The 27,074-nt window shown below is 49.5% G+C and overlaps 1 protein-coding gene across 3 annotated transcripts; it reads right to left on the reverse strand.

The window, feature by feature from the left end:
- Window positions 1-2,468: 2,468 nt before the first annotated feature.
- C3H20orf96 (chromosome 3 C20orf96 homolog) lies at window positions 2,469-26,718 on the reverse strand. Of its 3 annotated transcripts, XM_047771398.1 has the most exons (11): window positions 26,480-26,718; window positions 26,135-26,183; window positions 25,443-25,560; window positions 17,672-17,784; window positions 13,210-13,368; window positions 9,978-10,077; window positions 8,657-8,814; window positions 8,476-8,577; window positions 8,256-8,342; window positions 7,432-7,550; window positions 2,469-2,763 (listed from the first exon to the last, which is right to left on the reverse strand). In XM_047771398.1, exons 1-11 carry the CDS (start codon window positions 26,497-26,499, stop codon window positions 2,703-2,705), a joined length of 1,086 nt encoding a protein of 361 aa, XP_047627354.1. In that variant the 5' UTR covers window positions 26,500-26,718; the 3' UTR covers window positions 2,469-2,702. The 3 variants fall into 3 exon arrangements, with proteins under 3 accessions (XP_047627354.1, XP_047627356.1, XP_047627355.1); XM_047771400.1 differs by lacking the exon at window positions 25,443-25,560 and having other exon boundaries at window positions 26,480-26,711; XM_047771399.1 differs by lacking the exons at window positions 25,443-25,560; window positions 26,480-26,718 and having other exon boundaries at window positions 26,135-26,311.
- Window positions 26,719-27,074: the final 356 nt, after the last annotated feature.

Below are 27,074 nucleotides of genomic sequence, written 5' to 3' on the forward strand. Positions count from 1 at the left end.
TGGTCAGGCCAGACCGGCCCTGAGAACAGCCTTCAGAGCAGCGGACCAAGCCGTGCAGAGGCTGAGCAGGCGTGAGCTTGTTTGGCGGGAGGAAGGAAGGCTCCTGGGACTAGAAATAAGGACAGAAGGAAAACGGTGACAGGTGAGCTTGGAGGCCAGCTCCCATAGGCAAGCATTAGCAATGGGCACATAACAAAGGCCTCCCGCTCGTCACGCTAACGGCCCAAATCTCCAATTGCGAACGCTACAATAAAGCGCGCCTTTGGCGATTTACAGGCTGTGGATCCTTTCACCCGGAGCCCGCCCGCCCTTATAGGCGTCGACCCGTTTATTTTCTTGGCCCTTTACCGCCATCTGCTGGCGATATTCGGAATACCCACGCCGTGGTCAACACAGGGGCCTAAGGCCAAGGGTAAAGGGGACACTCCCGGTGGTAGCCACTGTCCAGGACCTTAGCAAAGCCTTCCTAATTCCTACTGCTGCCCTAAACTAAATTCAGATCAAGGTTCACAATGCACTTTACGAGATACACAAAGATGAGCCTTGGGGCATGCACACCCACAATCCTTCCTATTCTCAATTCTCCAGCTTCAGGGCGTTCTGCATCTTAGCAAAATGCTCTGGAAGCAGCCAAATGGCCTGTTCTGCCATCAAAGGTGTCACCACCTCTTCAGATCCCTATACACCTATTCTTTCTCACTCCTGACACCTTCCAATACTCCAACAAGGCGGGTGGACAGACAATAGAGCAGGGTTCTTTCACTGTCCAGTGCGCCCCCTACCGCACTGCCCCAACTGAGCTGATTTGGAATCCTGATCATCCTAATCTGCCTAAAGCAGTAGCTTTGCCCAAATTCCAGGATTCAAGGGCCAACTCTTAGCTAATAATAAGGATGAACTTTCACAGGAGGTGGAGGTAACTGTACCCACCCCTGCAGACTGTATGCTGTGACTGGTGATTAGGGGACAGAGTAACTGAAAACTGACACACATGAGAAATACCCTCAAATAATAGGATCTGGACTCTCCCCACAAAATGGCATCACCCCAGATCTGCACTCCTGCTGAGCCATGGGTGACTTCCCTGGCCCCTGGCCCCCGGCCCCCTCCCATCCACCTGACAACGGTGAGAGAAGGAGGAATTCCCCTGCAATGGCCAAGACCATGAAAATGCCTTTAGTTAAGGATCCTGTGTTGTCACTGCTGTGGTGTGGGTTTGATCCCTAGGCTGGGAACTTCCACATGCCATAGGCTCAGCCAAAAAAAAATAAATTAATTAAACAAATAAATAATTTTTTTAAAAAAAGAAAATGCACTGCTGAATAGCACAAGGAACTATATCCAGTCACTGTGATAGAACATGATGGAGGATAATGTGAGAAAAAGAATATATACTATATATATGTATGGAGTTCCCATCGTGGCACAGTGGTTAACGAATATCTGACTAGGAACCATGAGGTTGCAGGTTCGATCCCTGGCCTTGCCAAGTGGGTTAAGGATCTGGCATCGCCATGAGCTGTGGTGTAGGTTGCAGATGCGGCTCGGATCCAGCGTTGCTGCGGCTCTGGTGTAGGCTGGCGGCTACAGCTCCGATTAGACCCCTAGCCTGGGAATCTCCATACGCTGTGGGAGTGGCCCTAGAAAAAGGCAAAAAAAAAGTAAATAAATAAAATAAAATCCAATAGAAACCAAAAAAAAAAAAATTGCCTTTTTTTGCTATGCTTAGCTGTACTGGGGTCCATTTGGCTCCTGGCAGTCCCAAACCAAGCTGCCAAGGTCATCCTTGTTTGCCGTCAGGTTTTATTGAGCCAGCCACTCTGAAACCAATTCTACCATGTAGTTGGGCTTCTCCCACCCACACTAGGAACTCCATGAGTCTGAATGCAAGGCTTGAGATAGATACACCCACTAGGAGCCACCTCCCAGACAAAGGGGAAGGTTATTAACGTGCAGAGTAAATGTGCCTGGGTCCTCAACTCCCTAGCAAGGCTCTATGCCCCAAGGTCACTAAGCAAGCCAGTTCCCACTATAGCTACACCCTGGGCTCAACCAGGCCCTAATGGCCTCAATTCAGGACTTGTCCACCCTCGCACCTGAGATGAGGTCCCCTCTCCATAGGATTTCACCTAAGGTGCCATCACCCTTCCAGAAGACTCCACAAAGAGCCAGCATCACCTAGGACCCCACCATGAGCTGGGACCCTAATTTGGACATGGGCCCAAAAGAGACCCTGCTTCATGAGCGCCCCATGCAAGCTCTCTCCTTCCTCACAGGATCGTCTGTCTGCCCATTGCACTTCCCGCCAGCTGACACCCTAGGACCACTGCAGCAATTAGACTTCGGGCGACTCCAGCGCTTCTTGGGAAATTGGGAGCCCCAGAGGCGGTCAGCACTGTTGCCCACCCTTTAACTCCAGACAAAGTCCATTCCTACCGCGGCTTCTCAGGAAACTCCTGGGCACTGGCCAAGAGCAAAGGCAAACCCAGCTTTATTGGAAAAAAAAAAAAAGAATTGACGAGGAATCCCTACCTGGCCCAAGCAGTAGCACCAACCAGGGAGGGTGGGGGGAGGGAGGAAAAAAAGAAGGAAGGAGGGAAAGAAGGAGGAGAGGAAGGGAGGGATTACAGACCAGGGTCTTGGAAGGAGAGAGCTCGAGGCTCCAGGGTGGGGAGGAGACCGGGGAGGGAGAGGCGGCTCATCTAGAAGGGCAGCAGCTCCTCCACAGGGATGTTGAGGATGACGTCCATGTCTGGGGTGCACCTGGAGGGAAGAGCAAAGAGGGGTGTGAGAGCCAAGCAGACGCACCAGAGCTGCGGGCTGGGGAGCCCGCCCTCAGGGGGAGCCCTGCTTTTTGGAACACTGGTCCCCACTTGTGGAGCCCCATTCCAAAACTCAACCTGTGACCTCGCAGTGTGAACACCACACACACGAACGCACACATGCACGCACGCACGCACATCACAATGGAAAAGGAATTGGTTGGTTGGGACTCCTGTTCCCCTACAGAGGTCTGAGGTCAAGAAGGAGCAGGAAGTCAGGTCTGAAACACTGGACCCCTCGAGTCAAGCACACTCTTTGGAGCCAGAAAGACTGGTCTGGAAGCCTGGCTCGATGTCACCTTGAGCACATACACTGCTGCTCCTCTCTGAGCCAGAAAGACTGGTCCGGAAGCCTGGCTCGGTGTCACCTTGAGCACATACACGGCTGCTCCTCTCTGAGCCTCCCTCCTTCAGTCAGCACATGCGTAACAAGCGACAGACCCCCAGTGAGGCTCAGTTTCCTCATCTGTCAAATGGGGAGGGTCCGCCCTCAGTCATGGAGGGGAAGATGAAATGAGACCAAGCTGCCGTGTGATAAGTGCTTCGTAAATGAGAGGCGTTATTCCTGCCTAAAAGTAGCAAGAGCAACAGGTTCCCAGCTACACTATTTTCCCATCTCAGTGACCAGCACTTCGACCCCTAGCCTGGGAACCTCCATATGCAGCACGGGTACAGCCCTAAAATAGCAAAAAGAAAAAGAAAAAAAAGGAAAAATGAACAAACAAAAACCTGAGATATGAAATGTCAGGAAATGAGCAACTTGCAGCACTTCAGAAGAAAAAAAGGGAAGAAATGAAGATGAAGCCAACATGGCAAAAATACAACAATTTTGGAGTTCCCGCTGTGTCACAATGGGATCAGCAGTATCTCTGGAGTGCTGGGATGTGGGTTCAATCCCCAGCCAGGCACAGTGGGTAAAGGATCTGGTATTGCCACAGCTGAAGCGTAGGTTGAAACTGCGGCTCAGATCCCAGGAATTCCAAATGCCACAGGACAGCTAAAAAAAGGAAAAAAAAAAAATACAACAATTTCTAAATTTAGGTGAGTAACTGGGGATTCATTACAATAGTCTCTCAACTGTTCTATTTGAAATTGTTCAAAACAATAATAAAAAAAAAAGGCATCTCTGTCCTGGCAATGTCCAAATTTCCATCTGCAGCTATTATCTGTCTTCTGAGGTCTGCACTCATGCCCCCAAGTGCCTACCTGACAGCTCCACAGTGATGTCACCAAATCAAACTCAGTGTCCTGGCCAACTACTGATGGACCCGCAAATGCATCCTCCAGCCCCCAGCCCCAGCCTTCCCTCTCTCTGGATTCGGCACCACTACCTACCCTGTTACAAAAGCCAGGAACATAGGGGTCAGGCTTGATACCTCCCTGCCCTGTACTTCCCACAGCCAAATGTCCCCAAGTCCTACAGATGTACCTTCACTCCATCCACCTCTCCTCTCTTCTACCATCCACCTTGGCCAAGTCACCCCCAACCACCTCCTCCAACCCATCTGGACTCCCAGCACCGGCTCCGGCTCCTCTCCAATATCTTCCCCACAATCTCTTTTTTTTTGTTTTTGTTTTTGTTTGTTTTGTCTTTTTAGGGCCACACCTGTGGCATACGGAGGTTCCCAGGCTAGGGGTCGAATCAGAGCTACAGCTGCTCTGCCTTATGCCACAGGCACAGTAACGCTGGATCCGAGCCAAGTCTGCGACCTACACCACAGTTCACGGCAATGCCGGATCCTTAACCCACTGAGCAAGGCCAGGGATCAAGCCCGCATCCTCATGGATACTAGTTGGGTTCACTAACCACTGCGCCACGATGGGAACTCCCCCACATTTTTTTCAAAGGGATTTTTTTGCAAATGCTAGTCTGATGTCACCACTCGGCTTAAAAATTCTTTGCTCTCAGGATCCGGTACCAATGTCTACCCTGGGCAACAGGGAGCCCTGCAGGGAGGTCCCTGGGGGCTGGGCTGTCCTGCTTCCTCCCCATGACTCTCCCCACCCGCTCTGCATTCCAGCCTCAGTCAACATCAAGTTTCCTCCTACCGCCCACCCTGTAGAGCCCCGCTGCTCAGCTGCTGACCCAGGGACCAGCTGCATCACCCAGGAGCTTCTTGGAATGCAGAATCTGGAGCCCTACTTCAGATTCTTCTTTTATCAATTCAGAATCTTTTTTTTTTTTTTTTTTTTTTGAGGAGGGGATGAACTTACAGCAAATGGACATTCCCAGGCTAGGGGTCGAATCGGAGCTCCAGCCACCAGCCTATGCCACAGCCATGGCAACACCAGATCTGAAGGGCGTCTGGGACCTACACCACAGCTCGCAGAAACGCTGGATCCTTAACCCCCTGAGCGAGGCCAGGGATCGAACCCGCATCCTTGTGGATACTAGTCGGGTTCATAACCTGCTGTGCCACAGCAGGAACTCCCAGCATCTTTTTTTTTTTTTTTTTTAGAACAATTTATTTATTTTTATTTTATTTTATTTTTGTCTTTTTGTTATTTGTTTGGGCCGCTCCCACGGCATATGGAGGTTCCCAGGCTAGGGGTCAATCGGAGCTGTAGCCACTGGCCTACGCCAGAGCCACAGCAACGCGGGATCCGAGCAGCGTCTGCAACCTACACCACAGCTCACGGCAACACCGGATCGTTAACCCACCGAGCAAGGGCAGGGACCGAACCCGCAACCTCATGGTTCCTAGTCGGATTCGTCAACCACTGCTCCACGACAGGAACTCCCAGCATCTTCTTTTTTAACAAGATCTCCAGGTAATTGTGGGGCCTGTTCCGGTCAGAGAAGCTCTGCTGAGGAGCCGCCACTCCCGCATTCGAGGGGGAAGGCGCATCTTCCCACTCCTGCTGTTGCCCTGCTGGCAGAAGGGCATCAGCACACATACGGCCCCTGCCTCTCTTTGCCCCAGACTCACTCTGCCCAGAAAGGGGCACGAGGACCTGGACAGTGAGAGAGGAATGGGGCAATGGGCAGCCCCGCCCTGTTCTCTCCCAGCAGCAAGCAGCCTGCAAAGACCACACTCTCCTCTGCTCCGACGCAATGGACCACGGAGCTCAATTTGCCTAATTCTGGATTCAGAATTCACAAGCCAACATGCCTGGAGATAGAAGCAACCATCTCTAAAATCAGCTCTATCACAGTAAAAGTGACCATCTGGCTCATGTCTGCCTTACCCCTTTCAGTGTGATTTCAATGCGTTCAGAGCCCAGGTGCCTCATCACACACACACACACACACACATACACACCCCGCCCCCAAGACCAGCCCAACCACCTAGAAACCTTCCTCCTTCAGCTTCCCCTTCCACACCTTTGCCTGGTGATCGGCTATGCCGTCTTCAGACTTTAGTTCAAAAATGTCACATTTGGAGTTTCCATTGTGGCTCAGTAGTTAAGAACCTGACATAGTGTCCATGAGGATGTGGGTTCAATCCCTGGCCTCACTCAGTGGGTTAAGGATCTGGCATTGCCGTAAGGTGCAGCATAGGTCACAGAGGTGGCTCAGATCTGGTGTTGTTGTGGCTGTGGTGGAGGCCAGCAGCTGCAGCTCCTATTCGACTCCTAGTCCAGGAACTTCCATATGCCGCAGGTGCGGGCCATAAAAAGAAAAGAAAAAAAGTCGTATTCTCGGGAAAACATTCCTTGACTGCTCCAGATGCCTCTCTGTCCAGGACATGCTCTCCAGGGGCCACATCCATACCTCTCCTTCAGCAGCTCTTGGCTCAGCTGTGACGTGACATTTATCTGTGGCTCATTATCAATTCATATCTGGGCCCCTCCTTGGCTCTGTGGTGGCAGAGCCAAGAGCTGTTTGCACTCTGTAGGTACTTTGTAAATTTGACAGGTTTTTTTTTTCTTGCCACACCCTTTGCATGCAGAAGTTCCCAGGCCAGGGATTGAACCCACACCACAGCAGTGACACAAGCCACTGCAGTGACAACACTGAATCCTTAACCCCATATGCCACAAGGGAACTCCTGACAGTACTTTTTAAGGAAGAGAATGAAGTGGAGGAGGTAGAGGAGGAGAAAGGAAATGGAGAGGAAGAGAAGGAGACAGACACAGAAACGAAGAAGGAAAACCATTTGCACGTGGCAGGATCTGCCCCACGTGGAGAGGCGTGGCCTGGTGGGATCCCCACTCCCAGACCTGGGGGCGGGGGCGGCTCCTGACCCAAGGAGAGCAGGCAGAAAACTGGTTTGGGAAAGAAAGAAGATCTTCCTTTGGGCTCAGAAGCCCACCCGCAGAGAGAACCCCCTCTCTTCCTGCAGTCTTCCCTGGAGCCAACCAGTCCACCCAACACCATCTTCCTAAATGACCCAGGAGCTTAAGGGGGCTCCCCTTAAACATGAATCATGGAATCTGGGAACTGGAAGTGTCCATAGAGCCTCAGTCTACTGCACAGAGATGGGCCGCTGAGGCCCATAGATTGGAAAGGTCATGCCTGCCACGGGGTCAGTGGCACAGCCAAGCCCCAAACCCTCCCTTCGCAGGATGCTGCCATCACCCCCAGGCCGCCTGCCCTGAGAACACAGAGCTTCTTCAAGGTCGGAGCACAGCTAGTGCAAGACGCAGCTGCACAAGAACCACATACTTGGATCTCCGAAGCAGGACGTCCGCAAATACGATCTCTCGGGGTTCCCAGATCTGAAATTGGAGCTGTTCCATCTGGGCCCTTAGGAGGGGTATTTCCTCCTCGAACTGGTCCATAAACTGAGGAGAGCAGGAGAGAGTGAGAAGCCAAACAGCCCCCAACCAGAAGGACAAAAGAGCAAAATGGACGAGGAATGAAGACATCTAGGGAAGTGGCCTGGGCTTTGTCACCAGGACTTCCAGACTCCAGAAGGGGCCTCTCCGTGCAGCGCGGGGCTGGCTCACAAGTTACTGACAACGTCTAATGGTGCTGAAAGGCTGAGGGGATCGTGCAGAAGGAAGAGAGGCTGGAAAGGGGTGGCAGTGCTTGAGAATGAGAATTAAGGGGGGAGCTGGTGGAGAGGAGGAAGGCCACTCACACAGATAACCGATGAAGGCGCAAGAGAACGAAAATTATCGTGAGAGGGTGGTGACGGTGGAGTCCCTTAACACTGGTCCTGAGAGATGGTTAATAACAAGCATTAAGAGGTGAGGGCAGGGTGGGTAGTGATAGTAACGTGATGGTTGTGTGGGTGATGCCTGGTGATGGCGCCAACGGGTCCCAGCCAGTGGTGTTGGTTAAGGAGGCAAGGCCCAGGCCAGCACAAAGCCCCTTGTCAGATGAAGGACGAGTGACATGAATGGCACAGCCAAAGGGGAAGCCAACACCAGAGTCAGAGGCTTTGTGAGCACCAGATCAGGACAGGCCGGACTCCCACAGATCCTGGGGACCCCCCACCCTCCTGCCCTCTCACAAGGGGACCTCCACCCTTGCTGACCACTCACTTTCTGGACCTTGTCCATGTATGTCAGCATGGCCTGGCTATCCAACGTCTTCTGCAGGAGTGCCTCCTGATGAGCGTGCTGGATTTTCTGCAGAGGAAGGAGAGGTCTGGCCCCGAGGTCTGGTCCCAGTCTCTACCGTGCACTGGGTAGCATGGCGCGGGGGAAGAAAGCAGGGCTGGGGGCAGGACCTGGACTCCTACCCCAGTAGTTGGCCACTCACCACCACCAAAGACCCCAGAAGGGCTTTTTTCTTCTTCTGAATCTGGCTGGAAATAGACGCCAGGACCATTCTGCACATCTCACCAAGGTCATCCAGCTCATCCTGGGGGTCGGCAGGAGGGTGTTGGCCACTGGCCCTGCCCCCCCAAAGGCCCGTGAGGTTGGGCCAGGGGCTCACCCACCTGCTGGCTGTCCTTCGTCTGCTGCAGCTGGCGCACAAGGCTGGCAACCTGGACCGACTTGATGGGATACTCGTGGTCCTTGTAAGTGCTCACGAAGCTCACTTTCTCGTGGACCTTCTCAATCTTGGCGTTCAGTTGCTCCACCTGCTGTTCCAGGCCTGACGAAGTCAGGAGGGACAGAAAGCAGGACCCTCCCTCAAGGACCCCTCCAGGGTGATCGGAGAGGCAAAGCTCTCTTTGGCCAATGGACTGGAGTCTGGGCTGCATCGAGTTCATACCAGGCTGGGAGCTGGTGAAAAGTCAAGCCCCCAGAGAGTTCTTTCCCTTCCCAGGAGAAGAGGCAACAGCTGCCCTATCCCGTGCGAGATCCCAAGACCAGTCCCACCTCTGCCACTGACGCACTGCGAGACCCTCACCAAGACCCTCCCTCTCGGGACCTCTCTCTCCTCATACACACATTCCCCAGACGACAAGCCCAGGGACATGGGGCGACACCGGCTCCCATGACACGACCAGGGCAGGATTCAGACATCCTCCCCGGAGGGGATCCCCGGCATCGAGGCCGCCTGACCCACCTCCCCTCCCTCGGAAGGCTTCTAGTCTGCTCAGGGGAAAGAAACCACAGGCTCGGCAGGTGCCAGCCACTGACTCCCAGAGGGACCCTGGCAAGAAAGAGGCAGGCTAGGATGGGATTCTGGCACCTGGCTGTATTACCTTCAGCAGTGAGCTCACTTCCCTGAGCCTCAGTCTCCTCATCTGTAAACCGGGAGAAAAGTCCCTGCCTCACAGGTAGTTGTAGAGACAGAGAGTGTGCCCAGAAAAACCAAGCGCACAGGGCCTGCCATTGCGAAGCGCTGCATAAATAGGCTGTTAGCTCTGCCTCTTAGCAGTTCCATCTGCCTCAGAAGGGAGGAGATGGGCCTGACAGTTTCCAAAAGGGAGGAGGTGCAATATTTATATTTATATAAAACAAAGACTATATCGTACAATACATTGTCTCATAATTTTCCTTTCACACTAACATATTGGTTTTTTTGTTGTTTTTTTTTTAGGGCTGCACATGTGGCATATGGACGTTCCCAGGCTAGGGGGTCGAATCTTAGCTACAGCTGCCAGCCTACACCACAGCCATAGCAACGCCAGTTCCAAGCCTCAAATGCGACCTACACCACAGCTCACAGCAACGGATCCTTAACCCACTGAGTGAGGCCAGGGATCCAACATACATCCTCATGAATACTAGTCAGGTTCTTAACCCTTTGAGCCACAATGGGAACTCCATTTTCTTTTTTCTTTTTTTTCCTCTTGCAGGGATTCTTACTGTGCATCTTGGATTCCTTCTTCTCCTCCCACTCCTGAAGCTCGCGTTCCATCTGCTGCAGCCTCTTCTTGTTTGAGTACTCCAAGATGCTGATGATGGTCTGGGGGAGGCGGGGGTGGGGGGGGTGTCAGCTCAGGCCCAGCCTCCATGCCCTGTTGGGGGGCCTGGGCACTTCCTCGGAGGAGCCTCCAAACCCAGCCCCACTCCCAGGGCCAGGAGCCTGAGCAGAGGCTGGAAAGCAGTTGCCTGCTGCCCCGCCCCAAACTTTCCCCCTGCTCAGCGGGTGACGGCACCAGGCAGTCAAGCACACAGGCCAAACCAGGCGTTGGTCCCTCCTCCCCCTTCTCCTCCAAAATGTTCCCAAGGGGTATGAGTTTGCCCCCCAAACAGCCTTCGAAGCCTTGTCCTTCTTCCATTCCCATCGCCATCATCTCATTCAAGTTCTCTTCATCTCCTGTCTGAAATACTACAGCAGCTACTCCTAACTGCTCCTCCTTTGAGCTCTTCTCTACACAGCAGTCAGAATGATTTTTTTTCCTTCTTTTTTGCGTTTTAGGGGCGCACCCATGGCATCCGGAAGTTCCCAGGCTAGGGGTCAAATCAGAAATGCAGCTGCTGGCCTACACCACAGCCACAGCAGTGCCAGATCGCCGACCCACTGAGTGAGGCCAGGGATCAAACCCACATCCTCATGGATACTAGTTGGATTTGTTTCCGCTGTGCCACAACAGGAACTCCCTCAGAATGATCTTTCTTTAAAAAAAAAAAAAAATTTTACTTTAAAAAATTAAATTTAAAAAATTTTTAATTAAAACAAACAAACAAACAAACAGGAGTTCCCATTGTGACTCAGCAGGTTAAGAACCTGACATAGTCTCCATGAGGATGCAGGTTCGATCCCTGGCCTTGCTCAGTAGGTTAAGGATGTGGTGTTGCCACCAGCTTCAGTGTAGGTCACAGCTGTGGCTCAGATCCGGTGTTGCTGTGGCTGTGGCTTAGGCCTCAGTTGCAGCTCCAATTCAGCCCTAGCCTGGGAACTTCCATATGCCAAAGGTGCCATAAAAAGAAAAAAACAAAACAAAACAAAACAGATCACCACATCCTTCTCACTATTTAAAACCCTCCAACATCTCCCCTCTGCCCTGTAAATAAGATCCAAACCCCTGTCCTTGGCTGACAAGGCACCCCTCAACCTGACCCAGGCCAATCTCATCTCTCTCAGATCCCTTCCTCACACCTTACTGTCCAACCACACTAAGCAACATGTGGCTCCTTGAGCCACTCATACTCACTTTCACCCCAGGCCTCGGGTACCCACATCCCCAGCCTGGAACACTCGCCAGCTCTCAACCAGTTAGCACCTACTTCTGCAGGTTTCAGCTCAAGCATCACCTTCTCCGGGAAGTCTTCCTGATCCTCCCGTGTCTGTGTTAGAAGGCCCCTCCTAGCTCCCCAAGTCCCCCCTCGCCATCACAGTCACACAAAAGGCTTTCTCCCTGCCTGTCCCTCCACTAGAATAAGAGCTGGACAGGGATGACTGTCCTTCTGACCCCTGTTTCCCCAGGACCCACAGGAAACACTCGGGATGAACAATAAATGTATAAATAGAACAAAGGAGGCAAATCAGACAATGACTTTGTCTGGGTTTGGCAAATATTCTAGAGTTTCCTTGGACTGAAGGAATAACTCTGAATGTCCCTGGTCTCTGTTATAGACGGAATTGTGCCCCTTCCCAAGTTAATATGCTAAGGCTTAACCCTGTCCCCTACGTGACTGTATTTGGAGATACAGCCTTTAGAGAGGCAATTAAGGTTAAATGAGGTTCAAAGGATGGGGCTCCATTCCAGAAACTACTGTCCTTCTAAGAAGAGGAAGCAACACCAGGGATTTTTTTCTCTCTCTCCACACACATGCAGAGCCAAGGCCATGTGGAGACACAGCAAGAAGGAAGCCATCAACGGCCCAAGGAAAGAGGCTTCAGCAGACACCAACCCTACTGGCACCTTGACCTTGGACAGCCTCCAGATCTGTGAGAAAATTTATGTTTGTCATCCAAGCTACCCGTCTGTGGTACTTTCTTGTGGCAGCCCAATCACACCAACTAAGGCTCCAAGGTATCAGAATTTTTGTTTCAGGCTCCAAGTAAACTCAGTTCCTCTCCTCCTGGGCAAACTGCAGTCAGAAAGGAGTTACTTCTCCATGAAGCCATTTTCTTTGATTCTTCTTCAGCCTGAACTCCCGGTCCCCTGTGAACTTTCCGCCCTCTCCCAAAAACATCACCAAGCCTCTCCTACAGGAGGCAGGGGATGCTCCCTGGGCTCTCAGCAGTCACCCTGACCAATAGACCATAAGTGCCAGCAGTGGATGAAGGTGGTAGTCACAGCATGGAGGAAGGGGCACAGATCCCAGTGCGAGATTGTCTGGGTTCAAATCCCAGCTCTGACCCTTGTTAGCTGGTTGACCTTGAGGGTGACCTTGAGCAGGTCACCTAGCCTGTCCATGTTTCTGTTTCTTCATGCGTAGAATAAGGAGAACAGTAAAGCCCAAACAGCTGTTGTAGGGTTATGTGAATACATATACAGTATTACACTGTATAAGTATTTGCTAGTGATGTTAGCTAATTTCTCTTGCACACCTGCTGTGTGCCAGGCCCAACTTCTCTTTGGAGTGGGCGCAATTGTCCCCCATTTTATAGGGCTCAGAAGTTAATTCAAAGTCTTCCATTCCAGGGAGTTCCCGTCGTGGCTCAGCGGAAACGAATCTGACTAGGAACCATGAGGTTGCGGGTTCGATCCCTGGCTTCACTCAGTGGGTTGAGGATCCGGCATTGCCGTGAACTGTGGTGTAGATCGCAGACGCGGCTCGGATCCTGCGTTGCTGCGGCTGTGGCCAGGCCGGCAGCCGTAGCTCCCGATTAGACCCCTAGCCTGGAAACCTCCATATGCCGCGGGTGTGGCCCTGAAAAAAAAAAATGACCCCCCAAAAATAAAATAAATAAATAAAGTCTTCCATTGCAGCTAATAAGTGCTGGTTAGGATGTACACCCTCCTCTTGATTCCAAAGACGGGCGGGTAGTATGTAAGAGATTAATCTCTCAGATGGAGGAAGCAGCTTGTGCAACCCGCCTGGAGAGGTAGAACGAAAGCAGCAGAGGGCGCCCGAGCGCTCAGGAGGGCGGTGTCTAGGGCTCGATCGCCGCACAGAGGGCAGAGGCGAGGCTGTGGACGCTCACCATGAAGACGTCGTGCTGCTGCAGCATCACCCGCACTTTCAGGGCCGAGCTGTCCTCCGTGTCCTGAATGGCCTTGATCAGCTCCCGGTTGAGCTGGGTGAGGAAGTCCTCGTGGTTGCAGAGTTCCTGGTGTGAGGCTTGCCGGTGTCTGAGCATCGTCTGCGAGTGGAAGGACAGGGAAAAGAGGTCGCGGTGTGCGTGGCTGGCCAGAGGCTCCCGGAGCCTAGGGACCACTTCCCTCCTGTCGTACATCCGCCCCCTTGTGGCTTCGACTGGTAAATACCACCCGAGCCGGTCGGCGGTTCCCCATTGTCTGCGGGTCTGAGCACGTTGAAATATTCCATCCATTCTGAAACATCCATTTCCTCCTAATTTTACATCTCTGAGGTGAGGGTGTGTCACACATCCACATCAATGGGTGGCCTGTCACAATCTAATGGACACATATTTTATTAATGGGTAATTAAAACAAAAGGGCGCCGCCTTATCTTTATTAGGCAGCGTCTGGAGAAGAAACAGCAGAGGCAGACATGGCTACCCTTCATTTCTCCTCTGACAGCGGAGTGAGGACTCCCTCCTTTCACCCAGGGCCCCTGGGGAGACAATGAGCATCTCACGGATTAAGTGACTTGCCTAAGGAAAAGCAGGTTACACATCATCTACAATAATAATAACAACAATTGCTAAGGCCGCCTCACTCAGCACAGGGCGTGTTATCGGTTCACCCTCCAACAACCCTGTGTTTACCAGTTCTATTTTTCTGAGAGGTGGAAGGTCAGACAGGTTAGATGACTGCCCCAAAGTCACACAGCCTGGAAGTAATGGCACCAGAAGTCTAAAAGCAGACTCCTGACTCCCGATGTCTGTCTGTCCATTACACTAAGAGTAGGAACTGCTACGTGGAGGAGTTCCTGTCGTGGCTCAGTGGTTAAGGAATCTGAGGAACCATGAGGTTGCGGGTTCGATCCCAGGCCTTGCTCAGCGGGCCGTGAGCTGTGGTATTGGTCGCAACTTGGATCCGGCGTTGCTGTGGCTCTGGCGTAGGCTGGCAGCTACAGCTCGGATTCGACCCCTAGCCTGGGAACCTCCCTAGGCTCCCTAGGAGCAGCCCTAGAAATGGTAAAAAAAACAAACAACAACAACAAAAAAGACAAAAAAAAAAAAAACCTGCTACGTGGAGCAGAACCTCTCAGAGATCAAGGCTTTGGATGTTAGGCCTTGACACACCTTGGTTCGAATCCCACCTCTGCCATTAGCTTCCCAGGTTAGCGTCCCAGAACCTGCTATACTCCTTCTGCAGGTTAGGAAACGAATACTCGCTTCAGAGAGCTGCTGTAAAAAATAAATGAGGTAACGTTCACAGTCAGGCCGCCTCGCACCCTAGGCCTCCGCCTCTGCCGGGCCTGTGTGCTCCCTTCTTCATTCCTTCTGCTTGTTCTTTCTCTGTCCTTTGCTAGAAATGACCCCTCCCCAGCCCTCAGCCCCCATGTTCCTCACAGGAGAATACGAGTAAGTGTGCGAACACATGGAGACTGGAAACCTCCAGTCTAAGTGCAAACCTCGGTGTGCACCACCTCCAGTGCAAACTTCGGTGTGCACCACCTCACCTGGCACTATTATTGGCCCCCACTTTAGAGAAGCAGGACTGGAGGGTCAGAGAGATCCAGGACCTGACCCAAGATCACACAGAGCAGAGCTGCTATCTTTGAAGTCTGGACTCCGAGCTCTACTATCTTGTCGTCACCAAAATATCTCCAACATGGCCCACGGGGACCAGAAGCATCTTGTGAGAAATGCCAGCTTCCAAGTCATGGACCCCTTGAGTCCCACTCCCGGGTGATTCTGATAAAGTGTAGCATTCATGACTCTGCTCTAGAAATGGACCCTTCCCTAACGGTCCTGAGGCTGCCGGGCAGTCGGGATCCTACTCCATGTCCAAGAACAAACCAACTGGGTCATCTCTGTTTTCTTGCTCTGTCCCCTCTTCCCTCTTGTCCCCACAGACCAGTCTGCACAGAGCAGCAGCAGCCCAAGGACCCCTATGGAAACCTAAGTCAGATCACATCCCCACTCTACTCAGAATCCTCCAAGGTCTTCCTGTCTTACTCAGTATAAAAACTCAAAGCCTGGAGTTCCCGTCATGGCTCAGTGGTTGGTGAACCCGACTAGCATCCATGAGGAGGCAGGTTCGATGCCTGGCCTCGCTCAGTGGGTTAAGGATCCAGTGTTGCCCTGAGCTGTGGTGTAGGTCACAGACACAGCTCAGATCCCATGTTGCTGTGGCTGTGGCTGGCAGCCACAGCTCGGTTTTGACCCCTAGCCTGGGAACCTCCATGTGCCGCTGGTACAGCCCTAAAAGACAAAAAGACAGAAAAAAAGAAAAAAAAAAACTCAAAAGCCTAATCATGGACCACAGGCTACATACAAGCTATCTCCTTCCCTCCACAGCCCACCATCTTTCTTCCTCATCACCTGTTCCATCAAACCAACCTCGCTCCAACTTCAGGGCCTTTGCACTTCTGCTTCCGCTGCCTGGAACATTCCCCCTTCAGATGTCACCACCTTAGCAGCCTTCCCTGACCACTCTCCCAACACAGTCACGGTCACTCCTTCCCCTGTGCCTCTTTAGCACCCTAACCTTTTTTTGGGGGGGGGGGCGAACTTGCAGCATATTGAAGCTCCCAGGCTAGGGGTCAAATTGGAGCTGCAGCCAGCCTTGCCACGGCCACAGCAGCACAGGATCTGAGCCATGTCTTCGACCTATGTAGCACCTTGCAGCAACGCTGGATCCTTAACCCAATGAGCGAGGCCAGGGACCGAACCCACATCCTCACGGATGCTGTGTTGGGTTCTTAACCCGATGCGCCACAACAGGAACTCCTAGCCCCCTAACCTTATCCTTGCACTTCTTCATAGTACTTATCCTCACTACACATACTATGCACTTATTTGGCTTGTTTATTGTTTATTTCCCCCAGTAGAATGTGAGTTTTCTAAGAGGCCACATCACTGGTGAGTCCCCACACTTAGAACAGAGCCTGACACATAGTAGGTGCTCAATAAACATTTGTGGGCTAAGCAAATGAATGATTACAAGAGACGGTATTAGGAACTGGTTAGGAGCACAGGTTTTGAGAGCTCATTGTCCAAGTTCATGTTTCGTACCAAACAAAAACACATAAATCCTTCTAAAGTCAAGATAAAAATAACATCAGAAATATGACTTCCTCCTTTAAGAATGCTGGGCTGCCTCTAAACCGTTTGTGCAAAACTGAAGATGAAAGGGGGAGAAAAGTTTTCAAGGCAAACACATTTTTCCCTATTTCTTTGTGTAATAGTCATTGTTCCCTGAGCTATTAAAAACTTTCTTGAAGAAGTTAAGAATTCTTCTATTGTATTTTGTAGTATTTATAGCATTGGGTATTTTACTTTATGCTATGGATACTAAAGCCCCCTCTTATTGTAGTCATTTCAAATATTTTGAAACAATGTTCAGAAGCCATAAAAAACAATGGATGGTGAGAAAACCAATTATCACAAGTTCTATCAGTTGATGTGAAAAATTTTAATAGTAAGCTCCTAAGCCTTGCTTCAAGATGCACTATATTCCATGAAAGGTTACTTTACTGGAAATTGTTAAAGCCACAAGATTCTGTCCATATTGCAGTGAAATAAAAGGGAATTCTGGAGTTCCCGCAACGGGATCAGTGGCATCTCTGCAGCTCCAGGACGCAGGGTTTTTTTGGTGGGGGTTTGTTTGTTTGTTTTGCTTTTTAGGGCTACACTCGTGGCACATGGAGGGTCCCAGGCTAGGGGTCAAATTGGAGCTACAGCTGCCGGCCCACGCCACAGCCACAGCAATGCAGGATCCAGCTCCGTCTTCAAACTACACCACAGCTCACGGCAATGCCAGATCCTTAACCCACTGAGCGAAGCCAGGGATTGAACCTGCAACCTCATGGTTCCTAGTCGGATTCATTTCCGCTGCGCCACAACAGGAGCTCCAGGACGCAGGTTTGATCCCCGGCCAGGCACAGTGGGTTAAGGATCCAGCATTGCCACTGCTGCAACATGTCGCAACTGTGGCTCAGATCTGATCCCTGGCCCAGGAACTCCATTTGCCATAGGACGGCCAAACAAAAAGGGATTTTGATCACTCTCCTGAGTCTTAGACACAATGTTTAAGTGGCTTTGACCCCCAGTCCTGCATTTTCTAGCTGTGTGATCTGGCGCAAGTCATTTATCTCCCTGCACCTCAGTTTCCATACCTGTAACATAAGGATGATGAAAAGGGTGCCCTGGGGGTTGCCATGAGGAGGAAAAGAGTCAAGTCAGGCACCAATAAGCACTCAGTGCATATTTGCCATTACTCCCCCCCCCCGCCCCCCACGCCTCCTCAACCCCGCTCCCCCTCTCCTCCCCTCCCTGGGCCCTGGGGCCTGTAGGAGGGTGCTCCTCATACTCTCAAGAGCCGGATTTTGTTGTGTGTCTTCCCAGAGTCCAGCTTCCCTCTGCGCAGTTCCAGTGGATTCCTCGGCTGGCTTGTCATCCACAAGGTGGGCCTGGCCTGCACCCCTAGGGCATGGGAGAGGGCAGAGAGAGCGTGAGGGTACAGGCAAGGCTGGAGTCATGCACCAGCCATGAGAGCAAACCCAGGCCCCATGCCCATCCACTTGTGGCCTTATAATGTATATCCATGAGACTGAAGATGAAACTCACTTCCATCAATAAGCACTCAGGCCCCACTCCCAGCCTTGTTAAGGGATGGAGAAGCCCCGGGGACATCCACGTACCACAGCGACTGTGGTTTGAACAGAGGGGAGGGGAGGGGTAGCAACAGGAAATGAAGAGACCCCTAGTCTCTCCCACCAAGCCGGCCCATGGGAGGGTCAGAGGGGTGGGAGTTAAGAGCAATAACTAGTGAGCCAGACAGCCTGGCTTTGAGTCTGGGTTCTGCCTTGTACCAGCTGTGTGACCTTGGGCAGGTCACATGACCTCTCTGTTCCTCGGTAAAATAGGAATAAGCATCATGCCTACCTCACAGTGTTGTCATGAAGATTAAGTAAGAAGTTATAATACTTTAGGTGTTCCCGTAGCAGCTCAGTGGTAATGAGCCCAACTAGTATCCATGAGGATGCGGGTTCGATCCCTAGCCTCGCTGAGTGGGTTAAGGATCTGGTGTTGCCATGAGCTGTGGTGTAGGTCACAGACTCAGCTTGGATCCTGAGTTGCTGTGGCTGCGGTATGGGCCGGCAATTGAAGCTCCAATTCAGCCCCTAGCCTGGGAACTTCCATATGCCGCAGGTTCAGCCCTAAAAAGCAAAAAAAAAAAAAAGGTTATAATACATTAAAGTATTTGGAATAGTGCCTAATATATATTCAGTGCTAAATATATAAATTATTAGTTGTCACTGTTACTACCATTGACCTGAAAATGGAAAACGCTAACTGGCTGTCTCTGAAATACCTTGGAAAAGCTGGGGTCCTGCGAGCTAAGGGATACATGAAGATAATTCAGATCAGAGCAAGGCATGTGGAGGACAAGTTCTGAGAATCCCTGCTTCCTCTTAGCGTGCCCTGAACCAGCATGAGACAGATCACCCAAATATCACAACTGCCGTGGCCGCTTTCCCGGCCCCCACCAAAATCCCTGTGGGAGATACAATCCAGCTGATTTTTTTTTTTTTGTCTTTTTGCCTTTTCTAGGGCCGCTTCTGCGGCATATGGAGGTTCCCAGGCTAGGGGTCCAATCGGAGCTATTGCCACCTGCCTACACCAGAGCCACAGCAACACGGGATTCAAGTTGCGTCTGCAACCTACACCACAGCTCACGGCAATGCCAGATCCTTAACCCACTGAGAAAGGCTAGGGATCGAACCCGAAACCTCATGGTTCCTAGTCAGATTCGTTAACCACTGCGCCACGACGGGAACTCCACAATCCAGTTGATTTTTGAAAAAATATTATTTCTGGAGTTCCCAGGTGGCTCAGTGTGTTAGGGATCCTAGCATTGTCACTGCTGTGGTACAGGTTTAGTCTCTGGCCCAGGAGTTTCCACATGCAACGGGCACGACCAAAGAAAGAAAGAAGGGGGGGAGCGGGGAAGGGAGGGAGGAGGAAGGAAGGGAGGGAGGGAGGAAAAAAGACAGAAAAATAGTATTTCTTTTATGGATCAATACCCTTTCTCTGGAAAATTTTAGTATTAAGTACTGAATGATGAAGTAAATTAAAATAATTTCGTGTTAATGTTATGAATTATCTGCATCAGGTATTTAATTGTATTCTTTGAGAGATGGAGTGATTAATCTTCTGATTCTAATTTAAAATATGTAAATGAGGAGTTCCTGTGTGGCTCAGCAGGTTAAGGATCCAGAAATATCACTGCTGTGGCTCTGGTTACAGTTGTGGTACAGGTTCGATCCCTAGCCCAGGAATTTCTACATGCCACAGGCGTAGCCCCCCCAAAAAAAATGTGTAAATGAGATTTTGATTTAGATTTGTTTTAATTTGAAAGGTTTAATATACTCTTACTAAATGTGTATAAGTTACCAAAAGTTTTAAGAGAACATAAGATTACCCATATTTAGAAGTTTATTAAATATACAAGAATTACTTAAATACCCAACGGCTCTGTTAATCAGAATTAGTGAACTATTTGAAAATGAAAATGAATGTATTAAATTTTAAAACGTGGCTTAAACGATTTAAGGGAATTTAATTAACCAAGTTCCAAAGCCCCCTTTACAAGGATTTTTTTTTTAATTATAAGATTTGTAAGTGAACTTAAAATACTTAGGAAGATTTATTGCTTTAATAACAAGCATTTCTTTTCATTGGTAGTAGTAGCCCTGATTTGCTTCTTTTTTAATTAAAATTTTATTTAGAAGTTCAGGTTACATGCAGTTTTAAGAAATAATACAGAGACATCCTATATTCCTTAACCCAGTTTCTCCCAACTTGCCCAACTAAGTGCAATAGCACAACCAGGACACTGAAAGACAGCAAGCTACGGGAACATTTTCACAACCACAAGCATGGCTCCTCGTGTCTTTTATGGCCACACCCACTTCTCTCCCCTTCCATCCTCCTCTGGTAAACACCAGTCTGTCACTCCATTTCTACAATTGTGTCATTCCCAGAATTTTATACAAATAAATTATACTGGAGTTCCCACTGTAGCTCAGTAGGTTCAGAACCGGACAGAATATCCATGAGGATAAGGGTTCAATCCCTGGCCTCGCTCAGTGGGTTAAGGAACTGGTGTTGCCACAAGCTGTGGCACAGGCTGCAGATGCAGCTTGGATCTGGTGTTGCTGTGGCTGTGGTGTAGGCCGACATTTACAGCTCCGGATTCAACACCTAGGCCAGAAAACTTCCACATTGCTGAAGGTGCAGCCCTCAAAAGAAAATAATAATAATTTTTAAAATTTATGTTTTGAGTTAATTTTTGTATAAGTTGTGAGACAAAGTTCATTTTTTCACCTATGGATGTCCATTTGCTCTAGCACTATTTGTAGAAAAGGCTTTCTTTCCTCTACTGAATTGTCTCTGCACTTTTATCAAAAATCGCTTCTGTAGGCGTTGTCATTATGGCTGAGTGGTAACGAACCTGACTAGTATCCATGAGGAAAGAGGTCTGATCCCTGGCCTCACTCAGTGGGTTAAGGATCCAGCGTTGCCGTGAGCCGTGGTGTAGGCTGGCAGCTGCAGCTCCATTTTGACCCCTAGCCTGGGAACTTCCATATGCCGCAGGCGCGACCCTAAAACAAATGAGAAAAAAAATCACTCAGGTATATTTGTGTGGTTTTATTTCTGATTTCTCTACTCTGTTCCATTGATCTATGTGTCCATTTCTCAGCCAATTCTACCCTGTCTTTGTTACCATAACTACAAAGGAGACATTAATATCATTCCCACATGTTCTCCTTTGTAAATTGTCTTATCTGGAGCTTCCCTCGAGGCTCAGCAGTTAATGAACTGGACTAGGATCCAGGCGGATACAGGTTCAATCCCTGGCCTTGCTCAGTGGGTCACTAATCCGGCGTTGCCATGAGCTGTGGTGTAGGTCGCAGATGCGGCTTGGATGTGGCATTGCTATGGCTGTGGCTCTGGCGTAGGCCAGCAGCTGTAGCTCTGATTCGACCCCTATCCTGGGAACCTCCATATGCCAAGGCTGCAGCCCTAAAAAGAAAAAATAAAATAAATTGTCTTATCTATTCTAGGGCCTTGCTTTTCTACATAAATATTAGAATAAACCTATACAAAAAAACCTTGCTACAAAAAACCTTGCTGGGATTTTGATAGGAATCACATTAAACATATGGGTCAATTTGAGGAGAAACTGAGCTCTTTACTATACTAAGTCTTCCAATCCATGAAATATTTTTCTCCATTTATTTAGGTCTTCTTTGACTTCCTACATCAACAATGTAAATTTCAGTGTACAGATCCTGTACCGTTTTGTTTAGTTTATACCTAAATATTACATTTGCAGTGATTGTAAATGTATTGTGTTTGTAATTTTGGTTTCCACATACTTATTGTTAGTACATAGAAATGTGATTGAGGGAGTTCCCGTTGTGGCACAGCAGAAACAAATCCAACTAGTATCCATGAGGATGAGGGTTTGATCCCTGGCTTTTCTCAGTGGGTCAGGGATCCGGCATTGCCTTGAGCTGTGGTGTAGGTCACAGCCGTGGCTCAGATCCCACGCTGCTGTGGCAGTGGCGTAGGCCAGCAGCTGTAGCTCCGACTCGACCCCTAGCCTGGAAACCTCCATATGTTGTGGGTGCGGCCCTAAAAAGCAAAACGAAACAACAACAAAAAGTAATTGACCTTTCGTGTTGTGCTTGTATCCTGCAATCTTGACAAACTCACTTATTACTTTTAGTTTCTTTTAGATTTAGTAGATTCCTTGAGACTTTCTATGTAGACAGTCATGTCATCTATAAATAAGAAGAGCCACACAATTTTATCTGATTCACCTCAGTGTTGGTGTCAACCTTCTCTCATTCGTGTTGTGATTCTCCTCGTTCTTGGGAGGAGGAGTGATTCTGAAAGTATCCTGGATATTTTAGATATTTTAGATATTACTCTGGAAACTATTTCATCCTAGATATTTTAGATATTACTCTGGAACCTATTTCATCCTCTTTTTAGCAGACAGCCCCCTGTTAAGATGCAGCATAAAGGCCAAATGATGGTATATGCCCACCACTCTGGCAGCCCACCTTTCCAGGCTTCAGGATCTATGTTTCTTTGTTGTGTTAGGTCCAGGGTTTTTTTGTATTATTTTTTTGGTTGTTTGTTTTTTCTTTAATCCTACACCTGTGGTGTATGGACATTCCCAGGCTAGAAGTTGCATCGGAGCTGCAGCTGAGGCCTATGCCACAGCCTCGGCAACGCCAGATCCAAGCGGCATCTGTGACCTATGCCACAGCTTTCGACAACGCCGAACCTTTAACCCACTGAGCAAGGCCATGGATTGAACCCGAGTCCTCACAGACACTATGTCGGGTTCTTAACCCACTGAGCCACAATGGAAATGCCCGCGTCCAGGGAGTTTTAGTTGCAAAAGAGAGGACCAGGAAGAAAGGGGGCTACTCTGTCTTGGGGAAATCGGCTGATTTATCTTTTCAATATACAAAAGCTGCCCTCAAGGACATGACTTTGCACAAGGCATGTTACCAACCTAAAATTCAGTTTCCTCATCTGTCAGATGATAAGGACTCCATCTCCTAGGAGTCAATGAGATGATGCTCTTCCTCACTTTCAACTGCATCTCAAGTTTTGGGTGGTTCCATGTTTGGGGTTGGGACTGTGAACTCTAGGCAGCTAGAAACCAATCTTTCTCCTTCACTATGAGTCAACAACACTCAGCCCAACGCCAGCTACACAGGAGCTCCGGAAGTGGCTGCTGCCAAATGGATATATGAATGAATGAATAAGTGAATGAATGGATGAATTAACAAAGGAGACCACCACAATAGAGCCTGACACAAAATAAGTCCTCAGCAAATGGTAGCTAGTTTCATCACTGTTTTTTTTTTTTGGTTTTTGGTTTGTTTGGGGGTTTTTTTGGTATTTTCTAGTGCCTCACCCATGGCACATGGAAGTTCCCAGGTTAGGGGTCGAATTGGAGCTGTAGCTGCCGGCCTACACCAGAGCCACAGCAACGCAGGATCCGAGCCGAGTCTGCAACCTACACCACAGCTCTTGGCAACGCCGGATCCTTGACCCACTGAGCGAGGCCAGGGATCCAACCCACAACCTCATGGTTCCTAGTCGGATTCATTAACCACTGGGCCACGATGGGAACTCCTCATCATTGTTATTTATAGATTACTGCATTTGCACAAGGCAGGAATTTTTGTGCCCATTTCCACAGGGAAGGAAACTGAGGCTGTGATAGGTAACATAAATGGCATTGCTAGCAAGAAGGGAAACAAGAACACCAGCCCAGGTTGATGTTTCTCCATTGCCTACACTCACCATCTATATGTGGTTGATTGTAGGTCCTGGAGCCAAACTGCTGAATGCCACAGCCTGGCTAGGCCCTCTCCCACCTGGGTGACCTTGGGACTTACACCTGTCTGTGCCTCAGGCTCCTTATCTGTAAGAGGAGGTGACAATAACAGCACCCACCTCACAGGTTTGTTGGCAAAATTATACGAAGTGATACATGTAAATTGCTAAGAACGGTATCTGGCACATAATGAGTGCTTGGCATATGTTAATTGCCCTTGTTCTGGTTGTGGTTGTGTCTGTTACATGCCTCACTGCTTCCCTGGCAAAAGAAAGGGCCAAGAGTATCCTTGCAGATGCTATTTGAATATGGTCTAGGGCCAAAGCCAAAAGTTTTTTTTTTCTTTTTTGGCTCCCCGAGGCATATGGAGTTCCCAGGCCAGGGATGAGATCCCAGCCACAGATGCCACCTATGCCACAGCTGTGGCAACGCTGAATCCTTTAACCCACTGTGCCTGGCCAGGAATCAAACCTGCATCCTGGTGCTGCAGTAGTTATATACTTTCTCCTGTATTCTAGTGGAGTCCACTCTGAGCAGTTACATATTGAAACATATGTTATTTAACTATAAATAACTTTTCTTTTCCTTTACTTTACAATTGGGGCATTATATTAATTTTTTTAATTATATACAAAGATAGGTTATATTATCTGTGAAGTTTATTTCACGATACTAAAGGAATACTACAAAGTATTCATATTAAAAGTCTGATAAGGTTGAATAACAATGCTTCATTAAGATCTTCTCATTTAATTCCCACAACAATCCTATCAGGTAAGTATTAGTGTTCTCATTTTACAAATGAGAAAACTAAAGCTCGCAGCGATGAATGAATTCCCCAAGAGAGTAGATGGCAGAGTCAAGATGGGAACCAATGTCTGCCTGAGCCAAGGCCTCAGAACTTCCCTGGCGGAGTTGCCACTGTGGCTCAATGGGTTAAGAACCTGATGTAGTGTCCACGAGGATGCAGGTCTGATACTTGGCCTTGCTCAGTGGGTTAAGAATCCAGTGTTGTCCCAAGCTGTGGCATAGACTGCAGATTCGGCTCAGATTCAGCATTGCCTTGGCTGTGGCGGAGGCCAGCAGCTGAAGCTCTGATTCAACCTCTGGCCTGGGAGCTTCCAGATGCCACAGCCATAAAAAGAAGGAGGGGGGGGAAGAACTCCCCTGGAAGACATGACAATGATATGGCAGAGATTATCCCAAGTTCACCAAATCCTGTTTTCTTTTCCTCCTTGACACACAGCTGGACTACATTTCCCGTCTTCCCTTGTGGTTGGGGGGGTCATATGACTGCATTATGGCCACTGGAATAAGAGTGGGTGTGACATGTGTCCACCTCAAGTCTGGGCCCTGAAAGATAACTGACCACAGAATCACCTGTATTCCTGCTCTCTCTCTTCTCTCTTTGATGGATGCAAAATATCCAGCAGAGAACTTCAAAGGCTTACAAAACATCATTGCCACAAGGTTGAAGGAGTCTAGATTCCTGAATGATCATGTGAAAGATTACCTCTTTCCCACCTCAGATCCACAAATGTACTTTGACATAAATGAGAAATAAGCCTTTGTATTAATACTTTAAATCCGAGGGTTGTTTATTATAGCAGTTAGCCTATTCTGATAAAAATGGTGTCACTAAGGGTCAAGAGCATCCACTCTATCCTGTCTCCAACACCCACTCCAGCGCCCACATGCCTCTGCCCACCTGGCTGGACAGTAGTCAAAATCTTCATTTTGCTTTTCTTAGTGTCGGTGGTTTGTGAGATTGGAGGCAGACTAGATGTCTTGGCTTTCGGCTTGGACCGCTGCCATGGAACATAATCCTACCAGACATAACACAATCAGTCACACAGTCTGGTGGGTTCACATCCCAGCTTCACCTGTTACAGATATCTGTAAACTTGACCAGGTGGCTTTACCTTTCTGAGCCTCAATTTTCTCATCTGTAAACTGGATCTAATTATAAAACCTATCTCCATAGGCTGGTACAAAAATTCCAAGAGGTGATATTTGTAAAGCATGTGCTAAGTGCCCCATAAATGTTAGCTATCACTTTTTTATCAGCCAGCCAGAATTTGCTAAGCACATCCAGCCTGGGAGGTGCTAAGTACTGTGAGGAACAGAAGGCATGGAAAAAACCCAGCAAGAAGCAGAGTAGCAATCAGAGATAAATAAGAGAGCAGCGTAATATACCCTTACATCCTGATAAGGTGGTGAGAAAACCGAGCTTCAGACGCCCACCTCGGATCCCACACCAAATGTGTGATAAAGGGACTGGAATTCTGGTCTCTGGATTTTATCGCCTGGGACAGTCACCGTCGTGGGGATTGAGGACAGGCGGTCTGCAAGCCCAGGGTCAGCGAACCCCCACACCTGCCCAAGCACTCCTGGACTCACCAGAATCTGGAACTGGTGGACTGTGGAGCAAATCCCATCGTGGTCGGGTCTGGAAAGAGTGGGGGCGGGAAAGAACTTCCATCATTCCCAACCCTTGGGGATGCAAGCGGCAGATGTGAAACAGGTATGGGGCCTCGAATCCGAAACCGCAATTAATAGGGACAAGCCAAGGCGGAGTTGGAGAGCGCGAAGGAGAGGCGGGGCTAGGAAGACAGGGAGGGAGAGGGCGGGGTCAAAAACCGCGGGCGGGGGCGGGGGGCCAGCCGGCGAGGGCCCAGCCCGGGCAGGGTTGGGGCACGCATGCGCACTCCACCGCGCCTCCATCTCCATACTCTTTTCACCTACTTGGGAAAGACGCGCGCCATTAGGGAAAACGGAAGGAGAGTCCTCAGTGCTTGGGGCCCGGATCTTTGGGGATGCCTATTTATTTGGCCTCTCCAACTTCCTTGTCTCAGCGTGGGTCGCGCAGTAACCAAGGCCACTCAAACTTCCCAGACAGACCTGACGCTTTCTCTCAGGTCGCAATCTCCAAGGCAACGGACGCAGATTACCGAGCGCCTAGAAGGACTAATATCGCGAGGCAAAATGCTCTCTCCACATTCTTTAAAACGTGGTTTCAGATTCCCCTCAGCTAGCCCCACCTATCATCCTAAAGAATTATGTCGTATTGTTCCCCATCACTTCCTTTTCCACCCTCTTTGCTAATGATGTTTCTTATTTCACTAAGTCGTGGGGCTCAGTAAACTCACAAGTTCGCATCACCTCATTTTCCCACCTACATGCCTCCCTCCTGAGCCTGTATAAACTGCCTCCTGACACAATTCCTACAGCTGTGCACTGAGTCCTATCCTCTCATTTTCTCTAAGATATTCCCCCAGCAATTTACCCCCGTTTCCTCCATTACCTCTGTATTATTCTCATCACATTACTAACATATTGT

This window comes from Phacochoerus africanus, chromosome 3, assembly GCF_016906955.1.
Source record: "Phacochoerus africanus isolate WHEZ1 chromosome 3, ROS_Pafr_v1, whole genome shotgun sequence".
Taxonomy (NCBI): Eukaryota; Metazoa; Chordata; class Mammalia; order Artiodactyla; family Suidae; genus Phacochoerus; species Phacochoerus africanus.

What these genes read in the sequence shown, in the direction of transcription:
- C3H20orf96 (XM_047771398.1), bottom strand. Translation starts at nt 26,499, where the DNA reads ATGGCGCGCGTCTTTCCCAA. An exon ending in TTTGACTACTGTCCAGCCAG is followed by an intron (nt 17,785 to 25,442) that starts GTGGGCAGAGGC and finishes CCCATGCCCTAG; the next exon opens with GGGTGCAGGCCAGGCCCACC. An exon ending in ACATGGACAAGGTCCAGAAA is followed by an intron (nt 7,551 to 8,255) that starts GTGAGTGGTCAG and finishes TGCTCTCCTCAG; the next exon opens with TTTATGGACCAGTTCGAGGA.